Source organism: Sciurus carolinensis, chromosome 2 (genome assembly GCF_902686445.1).
Source record: "Sciurus carolinensis chromosome 2, mSciCar1.2, whole genome shotgun sequence".
Classification (NCBI taxonomy): domain Eukaryota; kingdom Metazoa; phylum Chordata; class Mammalia; order Rodentia; family Sciuridae; genus Sciurus; species Sciurus carolinensis.
In genome coordinates this window covers 190,271,051-190,298,203 of record NC_062214.1, presented here as the reverse complement: position 1 = coordinate 190,298,203, position 27,153 = coordinate 190,271,051, and the positions used below count along the sequence as shown (strand labels likewise).

Genomic DNA, 27,153 nt, shown 5'->3' with positions numbered 1-27,153 from the left:
CCTCCAAATGAAAGACCCTAAGCCCCCCTGTCCAAGGAAGAACTCACGTAATCACTGGCTGCAAAAGCAAGAGGCAGTTTATTGGTTACACAGGCGCCTGCAGGTGCGCAACAAAACCTCAGCCGGAGCTTCGGTTATGTGGCACACCGGGCTTTTTGGGGTACAGGTTTTTATAGGGTAAAGGGGCAGGTTTCGCGCGCGTGGTAAGCAACAGGTTTCCTATTGGTTATTTTGAATCCAGCACGTACACAGCACATAGGTTACTTGAAGGGTAAGGTTATTATATCCCAAAAAAATCCACAATTATTACTTGGTATTCTTGGTATTTTTATGGTTCCTGGTTCCCGCTTATCAGTTCCTGATTGTTCAGGCACTCCCTGGGACCCGATGATCTATGCTTTCCCAACCGCCCTATTCTTTCTTAACCTAGTTATCAGTTTAACGACCTCCAGGTAGGCCGTGCAACCTTCCCAGGGGGGGGGGGTTTGGTAGAGTGTCCTAGGTCATGGGTTTAAGACAAAGAGCTGGGGCCTTTCAGCTGAAAGAGATGGGTCACACCCTCCTCTGGGTATATATTCTGTCCCTGGTGAGGAAGGTTCTGTCTGCTTTCTGATTGTCAGGCCACAACCTTCCACCTTGATGTTCTGCCTCGTCTCAGGCACAGAGCAAAGGAGCTGACGGTCTATGGACTGAGACCACCGGAACTGTGAGCACCAAATAAACCTTCCCTCCTCCGAAACTGGTCTTTTAGGGTCTTTTGGTCACAGCAACAAAAAAAGTTGACTGAAACATTTGGTATGCCCTTACAGACCTTTAAAAACTTGCTAATGATTTGTTCATCTCATGTGCATGAACATTTTACATTAACAGGATGTGCTGCTCTATGTGACTTGAAAAAAGGATGTCATAAGCCCTTTTAAAAAAGATAATACATGTGAGTATTTGTGCTGATGTACAAACGTAGATATGGCTACCTGGAGAAGAGAATTGCAAAACATGGAAAAAGTTAACTAGTGATTCTGGAGAGAGGGATATAGGCAGTCTTGGTGCTATTCTTTCCAGATAATTCAAAAATTTAAAACTTCGAGTGAAAACAAAAATAAGCAATGACCAGAAGCACAAAAGAATGGGTAAATAACCAGTTCACAGTTAAGGATAGAAACACATGCATGTATTGTGCATGTTGTTGTGTGTGTTCACATGTTGCTGAGCCTGAATTGCAGAGGCTGGCCTTGAACTTGCGACCCTCCTGCCTCAGCCTCCCGAGCTGCTGGGATTACAGGTGTGCAGGATGACACTGTGCCTAGCTTATAATTGTATTTTGCCTTCATCTTAAAGCACTATTAATTTTTTTTAAATTGTGGGTAGGTTATATTAACTGTAAATTTTGCTTCAAGGGTGGTAAGGGGCACATAACCAAATATTATAAAAAAAGGAGGTCAATAGGTCTGAGAAGTTGGGCTTAAAGGGTCTCCACCAGCCTTGAATCCTTGAGGGTCCATCCAGTCTGAGTCCTGAGAGTATCAAATTTGCCTTGAAATAGGCTTTGGGTTGTAAGTACTGATCTACTTGATCTCTTGCACTGAACTGACAGTTCTTGGGGTGGGAGAGCATCAGCGCTGCCCTGGCAGCCGGAGACCCACCATTGCCTTCTCCCTCACCAGGTGTGCAGTCCCCAGAGTCACTCAACAGAAATCCCCCGTTCCCGCCCAGAGCTGAGAGACTCAGGGCGGAGGCTTGAGTTGAAAAGCAGAAGTGAATTCCAATCAAGTTTGAGGCCACAGGAAGGAATGTGGGAAGCCTCCCTCCTGGTGTGTGGTTTCCAGAAGTTCCACCATCTCCAAGCAGGATGTTAAACAGTAACAGTCCTGAGGGGATCATACTTTGGAATTGCAAATATTTACTGAAGGCCTTGGGCTACAAAACCCGAGCTTTCATCTTTTCTTTGGATGATCTTCCTAGGCACCAGAGGCCCCTCACTGGTAAGAGGCGGTGGACCCCAGGGAGACCTTTGGAGTCTAACCGGAGGGCAGAGGAGAGGAGATTCTCTTACCAGCTCTGGGTGGGCTCCAAAGTGAGGGGTCAGTGGCCAGCAGCACAGAGTCGTCAACCCTAGACTTGGTGGGGACTGTAAACCCAAGCAGGGGGCTGGAGAAGGGTGGGCTACCCTGCAGGAAGGAGGCCAGGGGAAGGGCTGCAGAGGCTTGGCATCTCCTCCGTCATGACTCACTGTGCCAGGGCAGGAGTGGACGGGTGCTGCCAATCCTGGCACACTGCACCGGGCTGAGTGGCAGGTGCCCAGGATTTCCTGCCAGTCAGCTGCGGTCTGGGAAGGTGTGCCCTCACTGAGCTGGATGGTGTCCTAGTCCAAGGAATGGCCCTGCACCTGGGTCCTCACCGTTCCGCTGAGGAGCACAGGCCAGATGGTCCAGTGAGCTGCGGGAACCGCCTGCTCTTACGGACTCTCACCCACAGACTGAAGGAGGAACTTCGGGAGCAGTGAGGTGACACAGCATTTGGAAGGGGTGACATCTGGCTGATGTGCTGTGACAGAGGAGTGACCAACTTCAGAAGTGTTCTGCTGAGGGTTTACCATACAAAGTAGGGCTAAAGACTGTCTTGGAACTGTCTCAGCATGGGCGCTAAGGAAACGCCTTGGTCTGGGGCCTAAACGGTATCTGTCACAGTCCCGGAGGCTCAGAGTGTGACAGCAGGGTGCTGGTAGGGCCCTCTCCCTGGTTTGCAGCTGGCCACCTTCTCATGCTGTGTCCTTCATGGGGAGAAGAGGTTCTCGGCTCTTGTCCTCTTATTATAAGGACCCTAATCCCAGCACAGGGCCACGCCCTCGTGACCTCATCCCCACACAGGGCCACGCCCTCGTGACCTCATCCCCACACAGGGCCACGCCCTTGTGACCTTATCCCCACACAGGACCACGCCCTCATGGCCTCATCCCCACACAGGACCACGCCCTCGTGACCTCATCCCCAGCACAGGACCACGCCCTCGTGACCTTATCCCCACACAGGACCACGCCCCCGTGACCTCATCCCCAGCACAGGGCCATGCCCTCGTGACCTCATCCCCAGCACAGGGCCACGCCCTCATGACCTCATCCCCACACAGGACCACGCCCTCATGACCTCATCCCCACACAGGACCACGCCCTCATGACCTCATCCCCACCTATAGCCTCCCAAAGGCCCCACCTCCTCACACGTCATTTCGTGAGCGAAGGCTTCTACTTGTGAGTTTCGGAGGGGCACAATCATTCAGCTCATGATGACAGTGAAGGCCTGTCGCAAGCAGTGAGTAAGAGAGGAATCAGGTTGGGTTGCAACAAGTGGATTTTATCCATGCAGTGCACACTCAGCTCAACACTCCTAATGATAGCAAGTCACAAATACATTGAAGAGTCACTCCCTTGTTCACCTAGAGCCCAATCCCCACGGACTTTGGCATTTGGAAGAAATGTCTAAGTCCGAAGCTATGATTACATAAGTGTGTGATTACCATCCTATTAATTTCCGTATGTGTCACTGCTATGACATTATTGGATATATGGCATCCAGCAGGCAGTGTCACATTATCAGAATATGATATATTATGATGCCGTTTGATTGTATATTCTTGATTGCTGCTGGTTAATATTCAGTAATTGCCTAGATCAAGTATCTTAGAGTCAACTGAATATAGTGCTTCTTAGGATGTAAGTAGGTCTGTGGAAAAGGTGTTGAACGCTATGACTGTCTGTCTTCCAATTGGATAGAATCTTCAATATGAATACACCATGAGTGATCATGTGGGTTAACCCACAGATACTGTCCATGTGGGATGATTCATTGTTCGCCTGTTCGTTTAGGGATACGCATCGCATGGTATCCCACGACAGCTGTTGTCGTTGAAATGTCCCATAGGTGTATCTCACGTAGTCCATTTTCACAGAGTGATTCCCTTTGTGGGTCTAGGATCGTTATGGACCACTGTCCTTCTTGTCCTCTGCCAGTTAAAAATAGATTAGTAATTTCCTGAAGCACTGCTTGCATTAATGCACTAAGGGGATCACGCGCGCTCTGTATCCTGAGTTCATTAATTACGTTATTTTAGGGCTTGGAGTCTCTTCTTTTCATTGTATGGAAAGCATTGATTTCTCTCCTGAGTGTCTTGTTCCAGATGTCATTTGTCTAAGAGTACAGCACTTGCATGTAGTGATTTAGAATTAGACAGTATCGCTTTGTTCTGCTGATCCGATAAGGGCCGTAGTGAACCCACCTTAACTCGGACTTCTTCTGTCATTGCTCCCGCAATAAGTGTGCTGAGATGGATCTGTGTGTGGCATTAAAACCTCCCCTGTGGATGAAGCAGGGGGTCGTGCTGTTTTCTCTTATGTAGCATTCTCGATAATTTTGAAAGCGTATGATTTGGCATATTTCAATGACAGTCCCTCAGTGAAGTCAGTTTCATTATGTAAGATGTGTGATACCATATCAACAACGTACCATTTATTGTCAGATCCTGGAAGTACCATATACAAATAGTATGGAAGTTTACCAATCTGTGTGACATGTTCCCATGAGGAGAAGTTCATTCCTGTGGTGAGCCACCAGGAGAGGGACCTGTTGTCCGCTTCTTTGATGTTGTAATGTACAATAGAATCGTCCATCCGATTACATGTTGGGTTAAGGTTAAAAAAGCTTTCACGGATTCGTGGATCCTTGTAGCCCAATATTGTTACAGTGGGTTTAAGTTTGGTGTGTCAGATTGTATTTATAGGTTTCCCTCGCTACTGATTGGTTACATACATCTCATGGTATGTCATAATACGATACATTTGTGGTTCGAATGCTGCCTTTTATGTGGCAGATGGATGAGTGTGCAAATGGAAGTTGGCAGTTCCCGTGTAGCATTCAGTTATGTATGTTATCCCATAAAGCGTTGTTATGTTGTAACGAAACAACAGGGATGAAGGATGTAAATGATAAATGTGGTGTTGTGTCTGATATTGGAGGATTTGAGTCAGTAGTGGTGGGCATCCTCATGAAACCAACTTGTATGGTGAGCTTGTGGACTAGCCAGACAGGATATTTCACCTTTGGGATGCTTGTGTGTGGGTCTTCATTTCGTAGCAAGGTTCTATTGTGGAAGTAAAAGTGTGTTAAGTTCCACGTATAGTTTCCTGGTGGTACTTCGCTGGGGTCGTTCCAGTTTATCCAGGGCCACCCATGCCATGTACTACCGTTATTTATGGTGGTTCTTGAATGTGCATTGGTAATGGCTGTCCAGCAGGATCCTTTTCATTATGAATACTGGTTGGGTTGATGGATACAATGTACACTGACTGGTACCAGTCTGTTGAAGAAGTGTTTGAAAAGTTACCTGGATATATCATGAAAGTTGGATGAAAAATTTGTTTTAGTGAGTCTGAAGATATGTCATAACAGTGTCCTCGTAGGGATATCTTGTTATTACCCATAAACACGTTTTGACATGTAGCGAAGTATCTTAACCTTTTTATGCAAATGAATCCAGCTGTAACTGGTGCAGAGTAGTTGCTGTGCTTCAAGCCTTCATTTTCTGTTGTATTGGTATCTGCGAAAATTGACCTGATGCAATAATATTTGTTTATTTCATCTGAGCACTTCTTTTTCACTGGTTCCTGGTACAGAATAAAAGGAAATGGTTGTGGTATTGGATCTGTAAGTACCAGAGGCCATCTGTGTGTATGGGTCCCCAGAGCCATAATTTTCCACCAATTGCTTATTGGAGGGAAAGAGATGTTGGATATTGTAAGATCTGGTCTATAGGCATTGAGTATTTCAAAGTGTCCCTAAGTTGGTAGGTTGGGGAAATCAGCAACACAGATGACTTTTGCCATTAGTTTATGGTTATTCCCATTATTATGACACACAGAATATGGGTCATCACATACTGTATACTCAGAGAGTGTGTGTTTGTGAGTTGCTGTCATGTCCACAGAGCATGGTCCGACAAAGGGCTCCGATAACAGTGCGGGCCACTTAAATTGGGGTTTATATCAGTTAATTCGCGTTAGGGGTTTATGCCAGTTCCATGCCCGTGTAGTCAGCGTTGTGGCTCCTGGACTTTCAGTTGCTTGTTCTCCTTCTTCATTGTCTTCATCTTCTTCATCTTCTTCTCCTTTGTAATGGAAATAAGTCATCCTCCGGTTGGTTACTTTTATCCCACCAGGCCATAACTGCGGCAGCCAAAGAAAACTTGGATGCCTCATCACAAGTGAAAATATCAGGGTCATCAGGGGTCCGAATAATCGTGAGGCTGGGGTTGCTACAATGTAGCGGTACAATCGCATAGTGTGGTGTCACGGTTTTCCAATAGTATGCGTACTGTGGATGCGATCCCCATGAATTCCTGATAATTTCCTTTCTGTGATAGCGTAGGGGGTTCCTTTCCAAAACATTGGTTTCTTCTTCTGTGTCAGTTGCTCTCAATATGGGCAGCCATTGGCCTGTGACACTTGCTGAGTTTGTTGATTGCTGTGCAAAAGGCATATTTGTTCCAGAACAGCTGGTTAAAGGCTGTATGGTTGTAGAGCCAAGGATTATGTCTCCAGTATTCAGGTACATGTCCTTCCACTTCTGTGCATCCTTGGTGAGATCCTTATAAGTATGATGTGATGTTCTTCTTTATTGTGGAGCTTGGAGCCCTGCGATGTTCAAAATGAGTGGTGGTAGAGGGAGTCGTAGTAACTACTTCTGATGTAGTACCGCTCAGAACAAGTATGACTAATATTGTGGTTAAAAGATGGATTCCAAGGGACATAGTGTGTAATTGGTGAACTTTCCGCCGCTGCGTGTGCTGGTGCTGTTTCCTTCGCCACACTTTCTGTGGGCGTGGCCCCACATGGAGTGCATGGTTATCACAAAGGTTACATATGATAGTGTGAGGGTCACTAGGATCTGTATACTTTTGCACAGATATTTCATGAAGCATGTCATACGGAGGCCAAATCTTTGAGTTTTGTGAGTTTTAACTCACCCTTTCCTGTATAGATGTCCAAACCGATACGCTGGGTCCTTGTCTGACAATGTCACCAGCTTGTAATGTTGAGTGGTCCCCAGAACGTATGAGGCATTTATCCATCAGTATTCTTTGTTGCTCTTTACTCAGGACATATTGTATGTAACTTGGTGGGAAAATTGTTTCAAATGGGGAGGGTCTGTGTAGTCTGGGTCTGTAATTTAATTCATATACCACTATCAAGATTGCCTGATTGAGTGGTGTATCCGAGAGGTCGGACAGTTTCATCTTCAGTAATCCACTGAAGCGTTCTACATAGCCTGAGGCTGTGGGATGATAGGCTACATGAAAATCCCATTGGATGTCTAATATTTCTGATAATTTTTGTGTAAGTTTCCCAGTAAAATGGGATCCTTGGTCTGATGCAGTAACACATGGCAGGCCTATGTGGTGCACCACAACCATATCATAAGTATAGTAGAAGCTGGTTTGCCTTTGATGCCTGTTTCACCAATTCTAGGCCAGAGTGAGTGTCTACCATCATGCATACGTAGTGGTGTGACCGAATTGGTCCTATAAAGGCTATTTGGACCATATAGTTGGAATGTCTTGGTGAAGAGATGTGGGACGGTGGATTTCTTCTAAATCTTGTAGCTGCATTAGGGCAGTTTGGACACGTTCTTTTTTTTTTAATTAAAATATTTTTTATTTTTACAGATATATTTTGATTCATTGTATACAAATGGGGTACAACTTTTCATTTCTATGGTTGTACAAAATGTAGATTCACAACATTCATGTAATCATACATATATATATAGGGTAATACTGTTTCATTCTACTGTTTTTCCATTCCCACCCCCTCCCACCCCTTTTTCCTCTACACCATCCAAAGTTCCTTCATTCTTCTCTTCCCCCAGCCACCCCCCATCATTATCTATTGTCATGCACTTACCAGAGAAAACATTCAGCCTTTGGTTTTTTGGGCTTGGCATATTTCACTTAACATGATATTTCCCAACTTCATCCATTTACCAGCAAATGCCATAATTTTATTCTTCTTTATGGCTGAGTAATATTCCATTGTGTACATATACCATAGTTTCTTTATCCATTCATCAATTGAATGGATAAAGAATGTTCAGCCCATTTATTGATTTATTGATGGTTGGTTCCACCATCTAGCTATTGTGAATTGAGCTGCTATGAACACTGATGTGGCTGTGTCACTTGGTATACTGATTTTAAGTCCTTTGGATATAAACCGAACAGTGGGATAGCTGGGTCAAATGGTGGGTCCATTCCAAGCTTTCTGAGGAATCTCCATACTGCTTTCCAGAGTGGATGTACCAATTTGCAACTCCACCAGCAATGTATGAGTGTGCCTTTTTCCCCACATCCACGCCAACACTTATTATTGCTTGTGTTCTTGATAACAGTCATTCTAATTGGAGTTAGCTGAAATCTTAGGGTGGTTTTAATTTGCATTTCTCTAATTACTAGGTAAGATGAGCACTTTTTCATATATTTGTTGATCACCTGGTATCATCTTCTGTGAAATGTCTGCCCATTTCCTTAGCCCATTTATTGATTGGGTTCTTTGTATTTTGGTTGTAAAGTTTTTTAAGTTCTTTATAAACTTTGGAGATTAGTGCTCTGTCTGAAGTGTGTGTGGAAAAGATTTTCTCCCACTCTGTGGGCTCTCTTTTCACATTATTGATTGTTTCACATTATTGATTGCTGAGAAAAAACTTTTTAGTTTGAATCTCTCCCATTTATTGATTCTTGATTTTATTTCTCACGCTATAGGGGTCTTGCTAAGGAAGTCTGGTCCTAAGCCAACATGATGGAGATTCGGGCCTACTTTTTCTTCTATTTGGTGAAGGGTCTCAGGTCTAATTCCTAGATCTTTGATGCATTTTGAGTTGAGTTTTGTACAGGGTGAGAGATAGGGGTTTAATTTTATTTTACTGCATATGGATTTCCAGTTTTCCCAGCACCATTTGTTGAACAGGCTATCTTTTCTCCACTGTATGTTTTTGGTACCCTTGTCTAGTATGAGGTTACTGTACTTACGTGGGTATGTCTCCATGTCTTCTATCCTGTACCATTGATCTAACTGTCTATTTTGGTGCCCAGTACCATGCCATTTTTGTTTCTATTGCCCTATGGTAGAGTTTAAGGTCTGGTGTTGTGATACCTCCTGTATCACTCTTCCTACCCAGGGTTGCTTTGGCTATTCTGGGTCTTTTGTTCTTCCACATGAATTTCATGATTGATTTTTCTGTTTCTATGAGAAATGTCATAGGGATTTTAATTGGAATTGCATTAAGTTTGTATAGCACCATTGGAAGTATGGTCATTTTGATAATATTAACTCTGCCTATCCAAGAACATGGGAGACCTTTCCATCTTCTAAGGTCTTCCTCAATTTCTTTCTTCTTTGTAGTTTTCATTGTAGAGATCTTTTACCTCTTTGGTTAGATTGATTCCCAAGTATTTTATTTTTTTCGAGGCTATTGAGAATGGAGTTGTTTTCCTCATTTCCCTTTCAGATGTTTCATCGCTTATGTATAAAAATGCTTCAGATTTATATGTGTTGATTTTTAACCTGCTATTTTGTTGAATTCATTTATGAGGTCTAGAAGTTTTCTGGAGGAGTTTTTTTGATCCTCTAAATAGAGAATCATGTCATCAGCAAATAGTAACAGCTTAAGTTCCTCTTTTCCTATTTGTATTCCTTTAATTTCTTTAGTCTGTCTAATTGCTCTGGCTAGTATTTTAAGGATGATGTTGAATAGAAGTGGTGAAAGAGGACATCCCTGTCTTGTTCCCGTTTTTAAAGGGAATGCTTTAAGTTTTTCTCCATTAAGAATGATGTTGGTTGTGGGCTTAGCATAAATAGCCTTTACAATGTTCAGGTATGTTCCTACTATCCCTATTTTTTCTAGTGTTTTGAGCATGAAGGGATGTTGTATTTTGTCAAACACTTTTTCTGCATCTATTGAAATAACCATATGATTCTTATCCTTAAGTCTATTGACATGATGGATTACATTTATTGATTTACGGATGTTAAACCAACCTTGCATTCCTGGGATGAACCCCACTTGATCATGGTGCACAATTTTCTTAATATGTTTTTGGATACAGTTTGCCAGTATTTTCTTAAGGATCTTTGCATCTATATTCATCAAGGATATTGGTCTAAAATTTTCTTTCCTTGATTTGTCTTTGCCTGGTTTAGGTATGAGGGTGATATTAGCTTCATAGAATGAGTTTGATAGGATTCCCTCCTTTTCTATTTCCTGGAATACTTTGAGAAGTATTGGAATGAGTTCTTCTTGAAGGTCTTATAGAACTCGGCTGAGAATCTGTCTGGTCCTGGGCTTTCTTGGATAGTAGGCTTTTGATGGCTTCTTCTATTTCATTGCTTGATATAGATCTGTTTAAATTGTGCATGTCCTCCTGGTTCAGTTTGGGAGGAGCATATGTCTCTAGAAATTTGTCAATGTCTTTGGTATTTTCTATTTTGTTGGAATATAGATTTTCAAAGTAGTTTCTCATTATGTTATGTATCTCAGTGTTGTCTGTCATGATATTTCCATTTTCATCATGAATTTTAGTAATTTGAGTTTTCTGTCTCCTCTTTGTTAGTTTGGTTAAGGATTTGTCTATTTTGTTTACTTTTCCAAAGAACCAACTTTTTGTTTTGTCAATTTTTTGAATTGTTTCTTTTGTTTCAATTTCATTGATTTCAGCTCTGATTTTAATTATTTCCTGTCTTCTACTACTTTTGGTGTTGTTCTGTTCTTCTTTTTCTAGGGTTTTGAGCTGTAATGTTAGGTCATTTAGTTGTTGACTTTTTATTCTTTTCTTGAATGCACTCCATGCAATGAATTTTCCTCTTAGTACTGCTTTCATAGTGTCCCAGAGATTCTGATATGTTGTATCGTCATTCTCATTGACCTCTAAGAATTTTTTTATCTCCTCCCTGATGTTTTCTCTTATCCATGTCATTCACTAGCATATTATTTTATCTCCAGGTGTTGGAGTAATTTCTGTTTTTTATTTTGTCATTGATTTCTAATTTCATTCCATTATGATCTGATAGAACACAAGGCAGTATCTCTATTTTTTTGCATTTACTAAGGGCTGCTTTGTGGCATAATATATGGTCTATTTTCGAGAATTTTCCACATGCTTCTGAGAAGTAAGTGAATTCACTCGTTGATGGGTGGAATATTCTATATATGTCTGTTAAGTCTAGGTTATTGATTGCGTTATTGAGTTCTATGGTTTCTTTGTTTAGTTTTTGTTTGGAAGATCTATCCAGTGGTGACAGCGGTGTGTTAAAGTCACCCAAAATTATTGTGTTGTGGTCTGATTCCTGGAATTGAGAAGGATTTGTTTGACGTACACAGATGCATCATTGTTTGGGACATAAATATTTATGATCGTTATGTCTTCCTGATTTATGGTTCCCTTAAGCACTATGAAATGTCCTTCTTTATCCCTTCTGACTAACTTTGGCTTCAAGTCCACTTTATCTGAAATAAGGATAGAAACCCCCACTTTTTTACTGAGTTCATGTGCGTGGTAGATTTTTTTTTCCCATCCTTTCACCTTTAGTCTGTGGATGTCTTTTTCTGAGATGAGTCTCTTGAAGGCAGCATATTGTTGGGTCTTTCTTTTCAATCCATTCTGCCAGTCTATGTCTTTGATTGGTGAATTTAGGCCATTAATGTTCAGGGTTATTATTGAAGTATGATTTGTATTCCCAGTCATTTGGGCTTATTTTTGGTTTTTAACTTGGCTTGGTTTCTCCTTTGAATGGATTTTTCTTTAAGGTAGTTCCTCCCTTTGCTGACCTACATTGTTGTTTTTCATTTCCTCCTCATGGAATATTTTGTTGAGAATATTCGGCAGTGCAGGCTTTCTATTTGTAAATTCTTTTAACTTTTGTTTATCATGTAAGGATTTTATTTCATCTTTAAATCTGAAGGTTAGTTTTTCTGGGTAGACTCTTTGTTGGCAACCATGTTCTTTCAGAGCTTGAAATATGTTGTTCCAGGCCCTTCTAGTTTTTAGAGTCTGGGCTGAGAAATCTGCTGATATCTGTATTGGTTTCCCCCTCTATGTAATCTGATGCTTTTCTCTTGCAGCCTTCAAAATCCTATCTTTATTTCGTATGTTAGGCATTTTCATTATAATGTGCCTTGGTGTGGATCTGTTGTGATTTTGTGCATTTGCTGTTCTGTAAGCCTCTTGTATTTGATTTTCCATTTCATTCTTCAGGTTTGGGAAATTTTCTGATATTATTTCAATGAATAGGTTGTTCATTCCTTTTGTTTGTTTCTCTGTGCCTTCCTCAATCCCAATAATTCTTAAATTTGGTCTTTTCATGATGTCCCAATTTTTGGAGGTTTTGTTCATGATTTCTTACCATCTTCTCTGGGCAACTTTATTTTCAAGATTAAATATTTTGTCTTCATTGTCTGAGGTTCTGTCTTCCAAGTGGTCTAGTCTTTTGGTGATGCTTTCCATTGAGTTTTTTATTTGGTTTATTGTTTCCTTCATTTCAAGGATTTCCATTTGGTTTTTTTTTTTTTTGAGAATCTGTATCTCTTTGTTGAAATAATCTTATGCTTCCTGCAGGTGCTCTTTCAACTGCTTATTGGTATGATCATTCATTGCCTGCATTTGCTCTCTTATTTCATCCTTTGCTTCATTAATCATCTTAATCATGTGTAATCTGAAGTCCTTTTCTGACATTTCTTCTAACATACTGTCACTGGATTCTATTAATGTAGGTTCTAGATTTGTTTGGATTATTTTCTTCCCTTGTTTTTTCATGTTGTTCTTGTATCTTCCCCTCTAGCAGTGCAGATCTGGGGTATTGCAGTTTCCCCCCTATAGGCTTATAGTGGCCCTATAGATTTCCAAAACCTTTTCTTTAAGGGGGAGTTCAATATTAGCAGTGCCCAGTTCAGATAGTATGCAACCGTATACCAAATAACCCCTGTGAGGATGTTAACAATATTGTCATAATAAACCGAATGATTTCAATTATTCTCTTCAGTACAACAAATAGATTTGCAATAAGGTCTGCAGTTTCTAATGGAGGACAAAGAGGATGTGGAGCGGTGTAGGATGTAGCTGTTAATGGGATAAGAAAAGAATATATAGAAGTTCTAGATAATAGAAAGAGTAAGAGTGTAATCAAAAGAAGGTGGTTATTAGCATGTGAAAAGGGAGAAAGAGACTCTGAGGGAACAGGTAAACAAAAGGAAAAGAGAACGAGAAAAGTAAAGAAATAAAAACAAAATTTTTCAATAAGGAGAAAAAGAAAATCTATACTATAACAGTCACACAGTATTCAAACCTCTCAGTCTTCAGTAGCCTGATGTCTGAGAGATACCTGACAATGAGCTTCAGGTCTCCAGCAGGTATCTCAGGATGGGATTTGCCCCACCTAAAGATCAGAACTAGGGCTTCCAGGATTACCCAAGATGGCCGCTCTGGCTTCAAAATGTGTTGGCAAATGGGGAGCTGCAGCTCAGGGTGTGGCCGTGGTCAGCTGGAGGTCCTGGAGGCGGGGTGCAGTTGGTCAGGCAGGGGTCCTGGAGGCGGGGTGCAATCAGTCAGTCTGGGGGTCCTGGTGAAAGTGCACAGTCAGCATGGGGGGTCCTGGTGTCAGGGAGCAGTCAGTCGATGTGAGGGCCCCAGAGGCAGGGAGTGATCGGTCAGACTGAGGGATCCTGGAGATGGGGCTCAGTCAGTCATCCAGGAGTCCTACAGGTCCTGGCTGTTGTCTCAAAATGGTGGCAGCCACATGTAACCAAACCTGCAGGTACTGTGACAATGACCTTTCAGGCAACAGCAGGCAACTGGTGCTCCATTGGTGGTCTGTGGTCAGTTTGCTGACTGCTGTCAGACAATTGGCAGGTGAACCTCGGGCCATGGGTGATGGATAGATGAATGGCAGGCAAGTGGCAAATGATAGGTGCCTGACAGTGAGCAATCTGCACTCAAAAAGTAGTCAATATGCTGGCTGACTGCAGGTGATTGCAGTAGACAAATGGGGTAAACAGTAAGGGATCGATAAGCAGCAAAAACTGCCTCACCATGAAACAGATATCCTCTGCTTGAAACCCAAATTACAGAGCAACAAGGAACACGGCCTCCCTCTTATCTGCCATCTTGGATCCACTGAACATGTTCTGATAGCACCAGTGCAAGAATTCCATGATGGCTTGAGATTCCGTCTAAGATATCAAGTGTATAAAGCATGTGTACCTATGTGACCCATAATTTTATGGATTTCCAGCAGCTCTGGTTTAGTAATAATTAATTCCTGAGTTCATTGCGTTGTATCTCCCATTGTGGTGATGGATGCAATGTTAATTTAGTATCTGACCTCTTTGTCACTGCCCACAGTTCCCTCTTTACTAGTCTGAGTGTCACTATTTTGACCAACTTATCAACTATATCATTATTTTTAGAGTTCTCGCCTAATTTTCCAGTATGAGTGTCAACATGTGAAACAAATATTTTAACAGGTGCATCTGTCAAATATTTCCATATAACTTTTCCCCATACATCTTTACCATTGATTTTGAAGTCAGTGTAAGGGATCCCACAAAAACCACGCCGGACACGGGAAATCACATAAGGGATTTTATTAAGCAAACAGAGTGTCTCCCTGCAGGGTAAGAGAGAAAATGAGAGGAAAAGAAAGGGAACAAGAAAGGGCGAGCGCTAGAGAGAGTGGAAAAGCGAGGAGGATAGAGAAAGTGAATAGGAGAGAGAAAAGCATGAGAAAAGATGGCAGGGTAGCTACCGTGAAGCAGTTGAAATCCACCGGGCTAACAGGGGACCAATAACAGAGAAGGATACTTGCAAGCTGACTGATGAACCAATAGCTAGCTAGGATGTTCACAGACTGACAGTAGTTGGGAGGTGGGGAAATGGCTGCAACAGAAAGGGCGGGGGAGCAGCTTTGTACATTACAGTCAGTATGTTTCCATTTTGCTGACCAGAGAGCGTCTTAGACCATTGCAAATGCACCATGAGTCACAAAATATGTGTACGATTTTATCATTATGTTTCTGACTAAATTCCACTACCAATTTTACTGCATGTTATTCTGCTATCTGTGCTGAGGCATCCACCCCCTGGTCAGTTCAAACTTGTCCGTTGGAGGGTCTGAAGGCTGCAGCTTTCCAGTGCAGCTTCCCATTTTTAATAACAGCAGATCCGTCAGTGAACCAGCAGTTATGATGCTTGTTATCTGCACCCCATTTTGCAATGAGATTCCATTTTTCTGGTACTGGTTCTACAGGTACAGGAAGTAATGGCATTGCTGCCAATTCTTCCGTTAATCTGGCAGTATCCTTAGAGGATTTCACCAGTGTGCCTTCTAGGGCATTTTGTAGGTACCATTTCCACTGTAGAACTTTAGGTTCCATGGGTCATCCTCATAGGGATGCTTCCTCCATGTTGATCCAGTCCAGGATAGGTACTGGTGTTTGGAATATAAGACAGTGGTTATTAACTGAGAAACCAAGGTGTTTCATTGCCTCACATAATGTCCAAGCCAATTTTTCAAATAGCAAGTATCTGTTGGGTGTGTAAGGAACGCGTTTGCAATAGAAGCCAAATGGTTTAGTCATTCCTGACTGTTTGACATGAACTTCCCAATTACTATAGTCATTTTTTAAAAGTATGTCAATTACCAAAGTTTCTGAGTCCTTTGGATATATAATTTAGAAAACATTTGCAAATAGTCAAGTGCTATTTGGAAAGCAACTTGTTGGGCAGCACCCCATTCAAAATCTGCTGCTTTCAGGTTACCTTATTTATAAGTGGTAAATTTAATTGTAGAAAGGGACTGTGTTGGCGCCAATATCTGAACAGGCCTATGATGTGTTGGGCTGCCATTTTGTCCTTAGGGATTGGGACCTGTGCTATTTTATCAATTACCAATCTGGTACTTGAGGGCCACCAGAGGTCCATAGTACACCTAAGAACTTTGCTGATTTCACTGTAGGTAGCACTTCTGGTTCAATTTTCACTGTTGCTAACACAAAACATCCCTTCAACCTTTTAAGGGGAAGCCATGCCTCAAATATTCTAGGAATATTGTCCATTCCTAATATTGTTGATGGAGCCTCGGTCATGAAGGTAGGTTCTCTATTAAAGAGTAAAATTGTTATGGGAATGACGTGCCCAGTTGAAATGGAGCCCGATATGCCCGTTACTTTAGTGGTAGGGACTTTTCATAATGCACAGTTAAATAGAGGTTGTGTTATGGTAATTGTACTTCCTGTATCTACTAAAAAATGGATGTCTATTTGTCTATCAAAAATGTTACAAGTCAATAAAACATATGGCCTGTTGTCATTTGGAAATGACATTACTGCAGGGGTGACCTGATATGCTAGTTTGGGCGCTGGTCCTCTCTCTTGTGAGGTTGCCATCGCCTCTGCTGGGTTCCTGTTGGTCTTGGTCGATAAGGAGGGCGGGTTTGCTGGTAATTGGGTTTCTGCTGTCCCTGCCCGGCTGAGTACGGCTCTGGCTGGGGCCGTGGTCATTTTTTGGAACAATATTATTAAATCTGCAGTTATACAAGGGCTGTGCCTGTCACATCATCTTTGAGTAAATCGAGGTTGTTGTTGGGGTCGACCCTTTCTCTGGTAAATTGTGTGGCCAATGTAAATGGGGGCATCCTGGTAAAAGGTTCGTTTTTAGTTACTGTTACTGTAAAGGTCAATTATGCTGTCACTGCAAGTCTCTGGCCTGTTTAAGGTACTCTACTACCTGTATTATAAACTGATGTCCTGACAACACGGCTGTAAGCATCAACCATAAATGTTCTGGTGCCCCTTTTATTATGAGGCGCCTTATTGCTGGCGTAAGTTCTATCCTAAGAGGCGTGATATTTCTATCACGCTCATATATCATGCAAATGACTCCTATTTTCCTGTACAACTTGATCGCTTTGTCAATGGTGGGCCATCTGCATTGAGTTTTTGAAAGAATTTAAATCTTTGAGGTTAGGCAATGCATGTCTCCATGCATCCGCAATCCACCCGAATAAGGTTCCAGCATCATCTGCAAGGTCCCGTGTAAAACTGGGAGTTCTACAATGTCAGTTAGGTGCCTCATTTGGTCTGTACTTAATCTAATGGTATTTGCACCTTTGTCCCAGAGTTTGTATAAGAGATTTCCGTCTTTAGTTTCCCTCTGTGCAAAGTCCTGTCTACACTGTTGAATTCAGCACGAGTGAGTGCGCGCGCCTCATCTCTCCTGGTGTTCTGAAGGTCGGTGTGGCTGTGGTTTTCACAGTGCTAACAGGGTTGCCTGCGCATATGTCCTGCAGGAACGGATTATTTTTACTTCTGGCGATCGCCTCTCGTACTAATTTTTTCCCTCTCAGTCTGTCATTATCAACATCATCAATAATTTTACATAAGATCCTTGGGACCTCCCTTTTATCCGCTCAAGCTAGTATAGGTTCTACTACATCAGGATTACTGAGAGGTATAGATATTTTATTATCCTTATCATATTTAGGTCATTTTTCCTGCACTATCTTTTCACATTTCCTCCATGGAGATTGTGGTTTTAATACTGTTTCTTCAGATTTTAAAGAAAGTTTGCCAAACCACTTATTCAACCTAGACATCTCGCTACTTTGAATAAAATTCTCAATTTCCATAATTTGAATTCCCAAGCTGGCCTCGAAGTTTCATTTATGGATAAGACAAGATCATGTAATGTGGAACCTATTTTGTCCAGAATCAAGGTCTGGAGACACCTGGTGGTGCCAAATCAACTTCTACCATTATTATGTAATTGTAAAAGCCTACGAATGTTAATAGAAATACCAGAGCTGTCGCTTTTGCCTCCACATGTTCGTACCAGTATCAGCCAGTTTCACCGTGCATCCGCCACCTTGGGACTGAGTCCCAAGGGACTTGAGTCCCTTGCCTGTCTTAGACTAAATAGTCGTGCCTTTTGAGGTTTCAGCGCAGGTGAACATTTTGATGGGCAAAACGTGGAATTCAAAGCAAAAAAGATAATAAATTCTCAATTACTCCAGCTACTGTTGACTGCCATTTGCTAATTGCCATAATTGGCAACTGCCAACTACGCCAACTGTCTCGAGCAGTGAGTAAGAGAGGAATCAGGTTTGGTTCCAAAAAGTGGATTTTATCCATGCAGTGCACACTCGACTCAACACTCTAATGACAGCAAGTCACAAATACATTGAAGATTCACTCCCTGTTCACCTAGAGTCCAATCCCCACGGACTTACTCAATGCAACTTCTCTTAGCCAAGAAGTCAGTCAGCAAGACCGAGGGGACTCTTCTCAGCCATAGCCTCTCTCAGCTCCTCGGGTGTCTTTGGATGTCCTCGGGTGTCTGATGAGTCGGAAGCTGGGTGGCAGTCATCATCACGGTAGCTGTGGTTAGCCGCCTGGCCTCGGTGACAACGGTCGATCAGCAATCGGCGATAGTGTGGACAGCAGCCGGGGCAGTCAAGAGACAGAGCCACGTGGAGTCGTCTGGTCACAGTGCTGCTGACAGTTTGCTCCAAAAGTCCAGGGGTTTAAGTCGTGATCTGCAGCCCAGTCACGCTCTGGTCTTCATTGACAAAGACCAGAACACGACTAGACCAGGAGCCCCCACTCAAATCACAGATCAAGGTTCGTGTCGGCATTGCTCAGGAGTGTCACACAGCAAGTTTGTCACCAGGCGCCTTTTATGATTTTAGTTTTACAAGTCCAGACAAATACAGTTTATTATTACTGCATAACACACAACGGTAGCAGTTCCTATTATTTCCTTGTCTCATTGCAAGGCCTGGAACGAGGTGGGGGGATTGGCACACGGAAGGAGGGACTTACCCAACTGTGACAGTGATAGAGTGACCGACCAACCACGGGCTTGCCACTGAGGGGCGGAGAGGAGCTGAAGCATGACCCTGGAAAAACGCCACTCAAGTAATGTACTGACTGTGAGCGCCACCCGGGCCGCAAGAGGGAGCCCTGATTCGGTGGTGCTCTTTAGCAAAGTGAGGAGCCGTGGGCCACATGCCAGGGCTGGGTGTGGTTTGGTGCCCTGCCCGGGGAGGGCCACCTGGGAGATTTGCCGTGACGTTACACCTGGACACAGGGCCCTGGGTCAGGCAGGGTCTCCGCTGATGGGATCTTGTGAGGCCCGCGGCGTACCCCACCACTGGCCTGGATGTCCTGCCCCGCCCAGGTCCTCATGGACCCAGCACAGGGTGAGGATGAGGGAGAGGGGGTCTCTCGGTGTCCTGCCAAGCCAGGCCTGGGGTATGGCTGAACACAAGAACCAAGGGTGGACACAGACAGGGGCACAGCCTAGGAGCCAGCCTATGTGCCCAGGGACATGGAGGGACCTGGGGTGGTGGAGTAAGGGGACTGGCAGTGGGGAGGAGTGTGGGGAGGGCGGGAAGTCTGCTGCCCTGGACGGTGAGGCTGGGGCCGTGAAGCCAGCACGTCCAGGCTGCTGTGAGGAGGGCAGGCATTGGGCCCAGGCCAGCGCAGGAAGGATGGGCTGCGCCTCCTCCAGCCATGCTGGGCGTCCCGCTGGAGGAGGAGGGGGACCCCTGGACTCTGCAGGTCATGCAGGCCAGGCAGGCCTTGTCCAGCAGACACCAGCGAGGCGGGCTTTCTCTCTTCCTTGCCTGATTGCCTCTCAGACCCTCCAAATCCCCAGCCACATTCATCACATCCGAGGTCCTGTGGCCCCGTGTGGAGGGGCTGCTTTATGGAAGGCCCCCTGATGGCACCTGACCCTGCTCTGACACTGCCACCTGTCCCCAGAGAAGGGGAGGGAAGGGAATGAAGAGGAAAGAGGAACTGGAGACCAGGCGCTGCCCGAGGCCCCGGGCAGGGAGTAGTCCTGCTGAGTGAGTATCGCTCCCTCCTTGGTGAATGGAGCTCCAGGGCTCCCCCTACAACCAGGGTCGAGCCCCCAGGGGATCCTGCAGAGGAGCTGGGGCTGCTGGAGGGACGGACACCCCTCACCAATGATGCGTTATTTGAGGCATTAAAGCAATCCCTGTCCCCTTTTCTACACAGGAAGTCTGCTGAAGGGAAGCGGTCCTTGGCCTCTGCAGCTGACCACAAGAGGGTGGCCCTGAGCCCCCTGCTCCCTGTCCTCCTGGCAGAGGTGTGGCTGGTGCTTGGCCTGGCCCTCAGTTCCCAGCCAGAAGCCCAGGCAGGGCTGGACACTCTGGAGGCTCAGCCTCCTCAGAACCAGGCTCAGGGGAAAGTGCAGGCTCCTACTGATGGGGGGACGAGGAGGGGTGGCCGAGGCCTGGCCAAGGGCCAGATGTCAAACTTTGGGTTCAACCTCCTGCGAAAGATCTCCGTGAGGGATGGCGGCAGCTGGTCTTCTCGCCACTGGACGTGTCCTTGACCATGGCAGGCTCGGTGCTGGGCCAGAGGGCAGACGAGAGCCAGGTGGAGGGCGGCCCCACCCGCAGCCCGCAGCCACACGGAGGCCCCACTCCTGCCAGCCCTCGCTCCGCGGCTCAGCGAGGCCCTCTCCAGCACCCCCAGCGGGGCCTCGCGGGGGAGTTCTACCTTCATCCACAAGGATTTGATGTCAGAGACCTTCCCCAATTAATCCAAGAGGTTCCTTGATACAGAGTGTGTGCCTGGGAATTTTCACAACGCCCGCAGGCCCAGGGGCTCAGGAATCATCACATAAGCAGAGACTCGGGGAAATTCCCAAACCATTTGATGAGATTAAACCCAGAAACAAAGTAATTCTTGTGGATCACATCTTGTTCCAAGGGACTTGGACCCTGTTCTGCTCTCTCAAACCAAAGGGTCCATGGCTGTCTCTTGCTTCCCTACCCCTGCTCAGGAGTGGCTTATGCCCAAGGACTTCTGGGAACCTGTTCTCGGTTTCACAGCCAGTTGGAGTGAGCGTGGGACGGTGCCAGACGCGCCAGGCCCTGCCCTGTTCTTCCCATATGCCTCCACTTCTTACTCTGTTCCCAGCACTTCTAACTGATCCCCGAGAAATTTAGGGTTGCGTTTTTCTCTTCTTCCTTCTCTGCTTTTGTGCCTTGAACAAGTAGCAAAACCTCTGTCCTCCAATTCTCATATAGAAAACAGGCAACCCCCACCTGCTCCAGTGTCATGAGGGCACACGAGATAATGAGTGTCAAGTGCCCACTTGGGCTTGACACGTACTAGGCACTACATACATGGGGACCTCTAAACTCTGTCTTCCTAGTGCCAACATGTGGGGTACAGCAGGAGCAGCTGTCTCCTGAAAAGAGCTGAAAGCAGAGTCTGCGGGGTGAACTGCACAGTCACACAATACGTGCCCAGGCCAGGCACAAACTAGGGTCTCCCGGCACCCTGGTCCCAGGTTCTCCAGTGGGCATAGGACATGGTGTGGATGCACTAGAACAAAGAGCCAGCCCAGGAGACCAGCGAGGCGCCAGGAGGGGAAGCCACTTTGCAGCCAGCCAGGCCACACCCCAACAGATGCTGCATATAGAGGGTCGTGCAGATGGTGCGAGGGGCCTCCCCTGGACTGGGAGTGGATGGGCCAGAAATGCTGTCACTGTGTGTCACTGTGGGGTGTGGGCTGGACAGAATGGCAGCCAGGGAGCCACTTCCACAGACAGGGCCAGGCAAAGGTCCCAGGTCTTCTCCAGACTGGAGCTAATGAGGGAATGAGTGAGTTTTGTCCAGGTCTACAAGAAGAAGGGGAACAGGGACTGGGAGACATTCCCCTGCCTCATGTGCGTCTCCAGCAGGGCTTGTGGGTAGAGCTGTATTTGCCCCGAAGAGCCGAGATCGCTGGGTGATTGATTTGGCCTGCCTGAGTGGTGGCCCCAGCAAACTCCATCAGGGAAGGTGGCCCCTGGTCGGGCAGAAGGCAGCAGAACCTCTCCCTCCACCACGCGAGACCCTTGCTTTTGGCAGAGGCTGCTCTCCACATGAGCTTTCTTCTCACTCATTCAGGGAAGCAGCTGACCCCATTTGACCCTATCTTCACCAAAGTGACACTTTCCACATGGACACATCCAAGGCAGTCAAGGTGCCCACGATGTACGGGGCGGGCAAGTTCGCCTCCACCTTTGACAAGACTTTTCACTGCCACATCCTCGGGCTGCCCTACCAAGGAAACACCACCATGCTGGCAGTCCTCATGGGGATCCTGGGTGACCTTGCCCTGGAAGACTGTCTGCCCACAGAGCTGGTGGAGACGTGGGGCGGGAACATGAAGACCAGGCACGCCTGCAGTCTCAGCCCATTTGTCCTTGCGAGTGCTCACTGCAGTTTCATCCGAGGCCAGTGGCTCCACGCCAGTCTCCCCCTGTGAGCTCTTAGCTCCCAAGGGCGGAGTCAGCTTTGGCCGTTTCCCACCCCACCCGCAGCAGGATGGCAGGCCTGGCTCCTCCTGCCACTCACTCAGTCAGTACTCATAGAGCTCCTCCTGCCCCGTGCCTACCCAGTGCGAGGGACGCAGCAGGGAGGAAAAGAGGCGACTCCCGGCCCCTGAAGCTTGTGCCCCGACAAGGGAGACACCCAGGAGGACAGGACAGCAGCAGGTGAGAGGGGCTCCAGAAAGGCCTAAGAAAGCAGCAGGCAGACATCTGAAGCTAACGGGCGAGACGTGGGGGTAACTTCATGGAGAGCATAGAGGTAGAGGCCAGTCATGAAAAGGGAGCCTGCCTGCCGAGGCTGAGGAGCCGCAAGGCCAGCCCCGTTCCCCATGCAAGCCCCAGAGAAGACGTGGGCTTTGGAGAGGAGACCGAAGGGCACTGGAGGTCTCAGCAGAGGTGCAATGTTCTGACTAAAAGATTCAAGAGTCTGCGTGGCGAAGACACTTGGAGGACGAGCGTGAAAGCTGGAGACCTGTTAGAGGTTAGGTTAGAACCCAGATCCATGCCACTGCTTGGACTGTGGGGCTGACAGTGGTGGTGACAAGGAGCAGCTGGATTCTGGATCTGCATAAAGAAGCAAGAGTTAGCAAAATCTGCTGCTAATGGATTGGTGGGGCTGAGAGAAAGGAAGAGCCATCAGTGAAAGGTGATCTTGGCTTTTGGCCTTAGCAACCGGAAGGATGGCTCCGCCATTCAGTGAAATGGGGAAAATGTGGGGAGAACAGGTCTAGGGAGAATTCGAGTTTTAGTCTTCAAATTGGAGTCAAGCTTATTGGGCATCCAAGTGGAGATGCCAAGAAGTTGGATGTGGACTCCGGTGCCAGGCCAGGCTGGAAACACAAACCCGAGAGCTGTCAGCACGTGCTTGGGATTTGGAACCGTAAGACTGGCCTTGACTGATGGCCTTGCCAGGACAGGGAGGTGGCCGTGCAGAGGGAGGAGTTGAAGCACAGAGCAGGGCTCCGATGACCAAGACACGAGTCCACCTCCTGGTTACAGGACAGCAGCTGCCGCGGCGTTCTGTGGCTGTGCCTTCTCAATCCTGCTGGCCCAGGGTGTGGCCCAGAGACCTCAGCTTAGGGTCCCTGGTGTTAGTTTTATTTTCCTTAATCTTTCATTTTTCCTCAAACCTAGCAAAGTTCTCAAACAGCATGGGCCATCAACAAAAAAATGTCTGCTGAATGAATAAATGGTAAAGGAACCCTCGGGACATGGCATATCCTCAGTGGTACTCCAGCCTGCCAGCTGGGCCAGTCGTGCAACCCGGAGGACAAAGAGCTGCCCGGGCAGGCGGGAACACACTTTGATTGATCCCAACTGCACACCGTTATCTGGGTACTTGGCATGTATTATTTTTCTGATCTCCTGTAAAATTGGCATTGGTATTTTTGAAACTGTACTTCATAGAGTAAGAAATTAGAAATTCTTTTAGTACTGATTAGTAATTTTCGTGCTTTTTAGTTTTTTATGCTTTCTTTTTTAATGTACTTTTAGTTGTCAGTGGACCTTTATTTTATTTATTTATTTATTTATTTATTTATTTATTTAGGTAGGAGCCAAGTCTTCCTGGTACAGAGGGCAAGGGTGGAGAGCTCCTTCTGCTGCCGCGGCCTATCCGTCTGACTCCTGGGTTTCTCCTGGGAACTCCAGGGACCTAGGGATCCAGGGGTTGGGAACAGTCATCCTCCAGGCATCTGAGGGGTTGCAGGAAGCAGCTGTTAGATGGGTTTTGGTTGTTTTTAGACCATAGGAAAATAGACACTGTGGTTCTTTGTTCAGAAGAATGAGTTATCAGCTGAGAAATGAAACTGGTTCACAGAAACTCAAGTAGTATTTGAAAAGACAGAAGTATTTTCTCTGAGATTCACCATTACAGAAGAAGGGTGTGAGCAATATTGTTAATGGAAATAACCTTGGAGAAAGGGGGAAAAGAAAAAAGAAAAACGTGTCCTTTTCAGCATTCACGGATGGTGGCTTTATCTGCATCTCACTGTGGTCTGAACTTGTGCCTCAGGAAAATGGAGGTTTTCTTCCTCAAGTTCAAGCTGGACCAGAAGTATGAGACACATGAGCTGCTCAAGCAAATGGGCGTCAGAAGAACCTTCTCACCCTTGGTTGGCCTCAGCAAACTCAGCCACAGCAGGATGCCTTCGGGGTCTCCACTGGGGCCCAATCCTAAGCACATGATGCCACCAAAACCAACAAATAGGTCTGCAAACCACTCAGTTTTGATAAAATGCCTGGTTGTAGTAGAGAATCAGATTTAAATTCCAGACTTGAAAGAGCCCTGTCCCCTTTCTCCTGATGCTCCTGAAGAGGACTGGCTTGCAGATCCACCAGCGCAGCCAAATGCTGAAAGAGCGCATGGAATCCCACCCCCTTCAGGATGAAAGAAACCCTGACGTCACAAGGCCCAAGTCGCCACCTGCCTTGGACATACCCTCTAGAAAACCCCTGTGGGGCCATCATGTTTCCAGTGAACAGGATTTATTTCGTCCCGCCCAATCCTCAGATGGTTATTTTCAAAAATATATATATTGACCTGTTACTTCTCCCTAACTCTGTATCTTGATCCTTTTATCTCTAAACTGCTAAGACGAGGCTAAGACCTCCTCAGAATTAATCCCCGCAGCCAATCAGTGCTTCTCAAGGGAGGTGCTCTTGGCTTGGAGAACCATCTGTGGGCTGGAGCAACTCTGTGCCTTGCTGGGCACTGGGTTGCATTCGAGCCCATGCCCACTGAGGCCAGCAGCAGCCCGCTCTGCCCTCCCCAGCACCCATCATACTGTGACCAAGAAAACGCCCATGTACATCTCCACACGGCAGCCAGGTCTTGTCACGTCTTCCTTGGCTTTGGAGTCGGCTCATATTTTCTCCTACAATTACAACTCTCAACTCCAAGAGGACAAATGGAATCCACTTTAGCAGGACACAGTAGAGAACCTTGGCCTGCGGTCAGGCCTCACCATACCAGGGGAAGCAAGACTATTGACAATCCTGCAGACCCGAGTTTCTGCTGGGAACACAAGGAAAATTGAAGACGTGCTGTTTTACAAGGTCTCACTATGAAGCTTTAAATGTGAACTATTAAATACTCTCCCTGTGTTTGCTCTTGAGAGTAAATTTTCAACCCAGAAAATTAGAGAATTTCTAGGTATTATTATGTTGATGTTTTCATTTACTCCTCATAAAATAATTATAAAGGTACATCCTTCACATTCCATTAGGTTCCTGGACAAAAGCTCTTAACAACAGGCAGGCAGCCCGAGTGTAAGCAAGAGTTTAGGAAGGGTTCAAGAACCCTCAGACTTTCCCCAGGGAATGCCACAGAACAGCACCAGGCACTGGAGAGTTGCCACCAAAGACTCACCACACCTTGCCCCCACCCTGCCAGAAGGTAAGTCAAAGGACACAGGAGATCCAGGCAATTCAAAACCTTCCATGGGTACCAGTTCAATACAAGAATCAGTAGCACAGAATATGTGCTCATTAAAAATTTATTGTATGCATAAATTTGCCAGTCAGGGTCCCTAGCTCCAAGCACAGAATTTCTTTCACGTATTACACAATTCACACTGGGTTCGTGAGGTCTCCTGGCATTGTTTTAGATTTCTGAGGCAGTCCCTGGTACATCCCCAGACTGTGACTCCTGACATAGATGGGCCCTGTACCACTAAATCCTAGAAGCGTGGCCATGTGGGTAGGAGCACCTTGAAGAATTTCAAGGGCTCAGTTAATTCCCTCTCTCCCCTGCCACAGGAATGGTCTTCCACTTCATTTCCTTTTCTAGGCTTTATAAGAATCAGTGATTGAGGCTGATAAGAAAGGAACTGAGGCGGTGGCAGGAAACCTGTCAGAAATTACTGCTTATTCCCTGCCTCCCACATGGAGGTGGACCGGCGCTTCCACTTCATGGTCCACCAGGAAGGCTCAAGGATGCTCCTGTTTCTGCAGGTGGTGAATCCAACTCTCCCGTGACCCACAAGAGCATGAGCTCTCATGAGTGTGACAGCAGGTGCTCAAACCAGAATCTGAACCCACAGAGGACGTCAGCACTGGATGGCAGAGCAGTGTCCCCTCTGTCCTCGGCTCGTTCAGGCTGTTCTCAGATGAACACAAGGATTGAATTGATAAACATCCTAAGATGTTGCTGCACTCTGTCCAGCATCTTCACCAGGCTGGTTGGAGAGCCAGGCTAACTGCCTGAAGACTAGCCGTGTAGAATCCCTCTACCTTTCTCGGTTGCTCACACACCTGAACTTTAAGAACAGTTGGTCACAACACTATTTTGAGAGAAAGCCTTTAGCGGGAACACATGTACACATCTCCTTGAGTCCTACTTCTCTCTCCACTTCTTTCTGGTGCAAATAAGTCCAGTTCAACACCTTCATCTCACAAAGAAACAGGGTCACGTTGTAACTTTCATGGGCACCAGGCATTTTTTGCCTTCATGGGCCCCTTGATGAGAAAGAAAAAAACATATACACATATATACATATATATCTACATACATACGTACATACACACATACACATACTAAAATTATATTTTAAAACTGCATTGGTATGAAATGAATGTTATTCTGGATTACATTCACCAATCCACCAGAGCAAAGTAAGTACCATGCTTATTGCTAGAAGTACAGCATCTTCATGGTGGGCCTTTGGCATTGTGCCTCTGTACCTCATGGACAGGCCACACCTTAT

General features: G+C 45.7%; 1 protein-coding gene across 1 annotated transcript; it reads left to right on the top strand.

Moving 5' to 3' along the window:
• The first annotated feature begins 1,951 nt into the window (after window positions 1-1,951).
• Serpina10 (serpin family A member 10) lies at window positions 1,952-26,425 on the top strand. The gene is given in 13 exon segments (XM_053743350.1): window positions 1,952-1,982; window positions 19,733-19,942; window positions 20,115-20,419; window positions 20,422-20,509; window positions 20,511-20,713; window positions 20,716-20,754; window positions 20,757-20,841; window positions 22,030-22,058; window positions 22,061-22,292; window positions 24,462-24,690; window positions 24,764-24,962; window positions 26,248-26,328; window positions 26,331-26,425. Coding segments are annotated over 12 exon segments (1,653 nt in total). The 5' UTR covers window positions 1,952-1,982; window positions 19,733-19,874.
• Window positions 26,426-27,153: the final 728 nt, after the last annotated feature.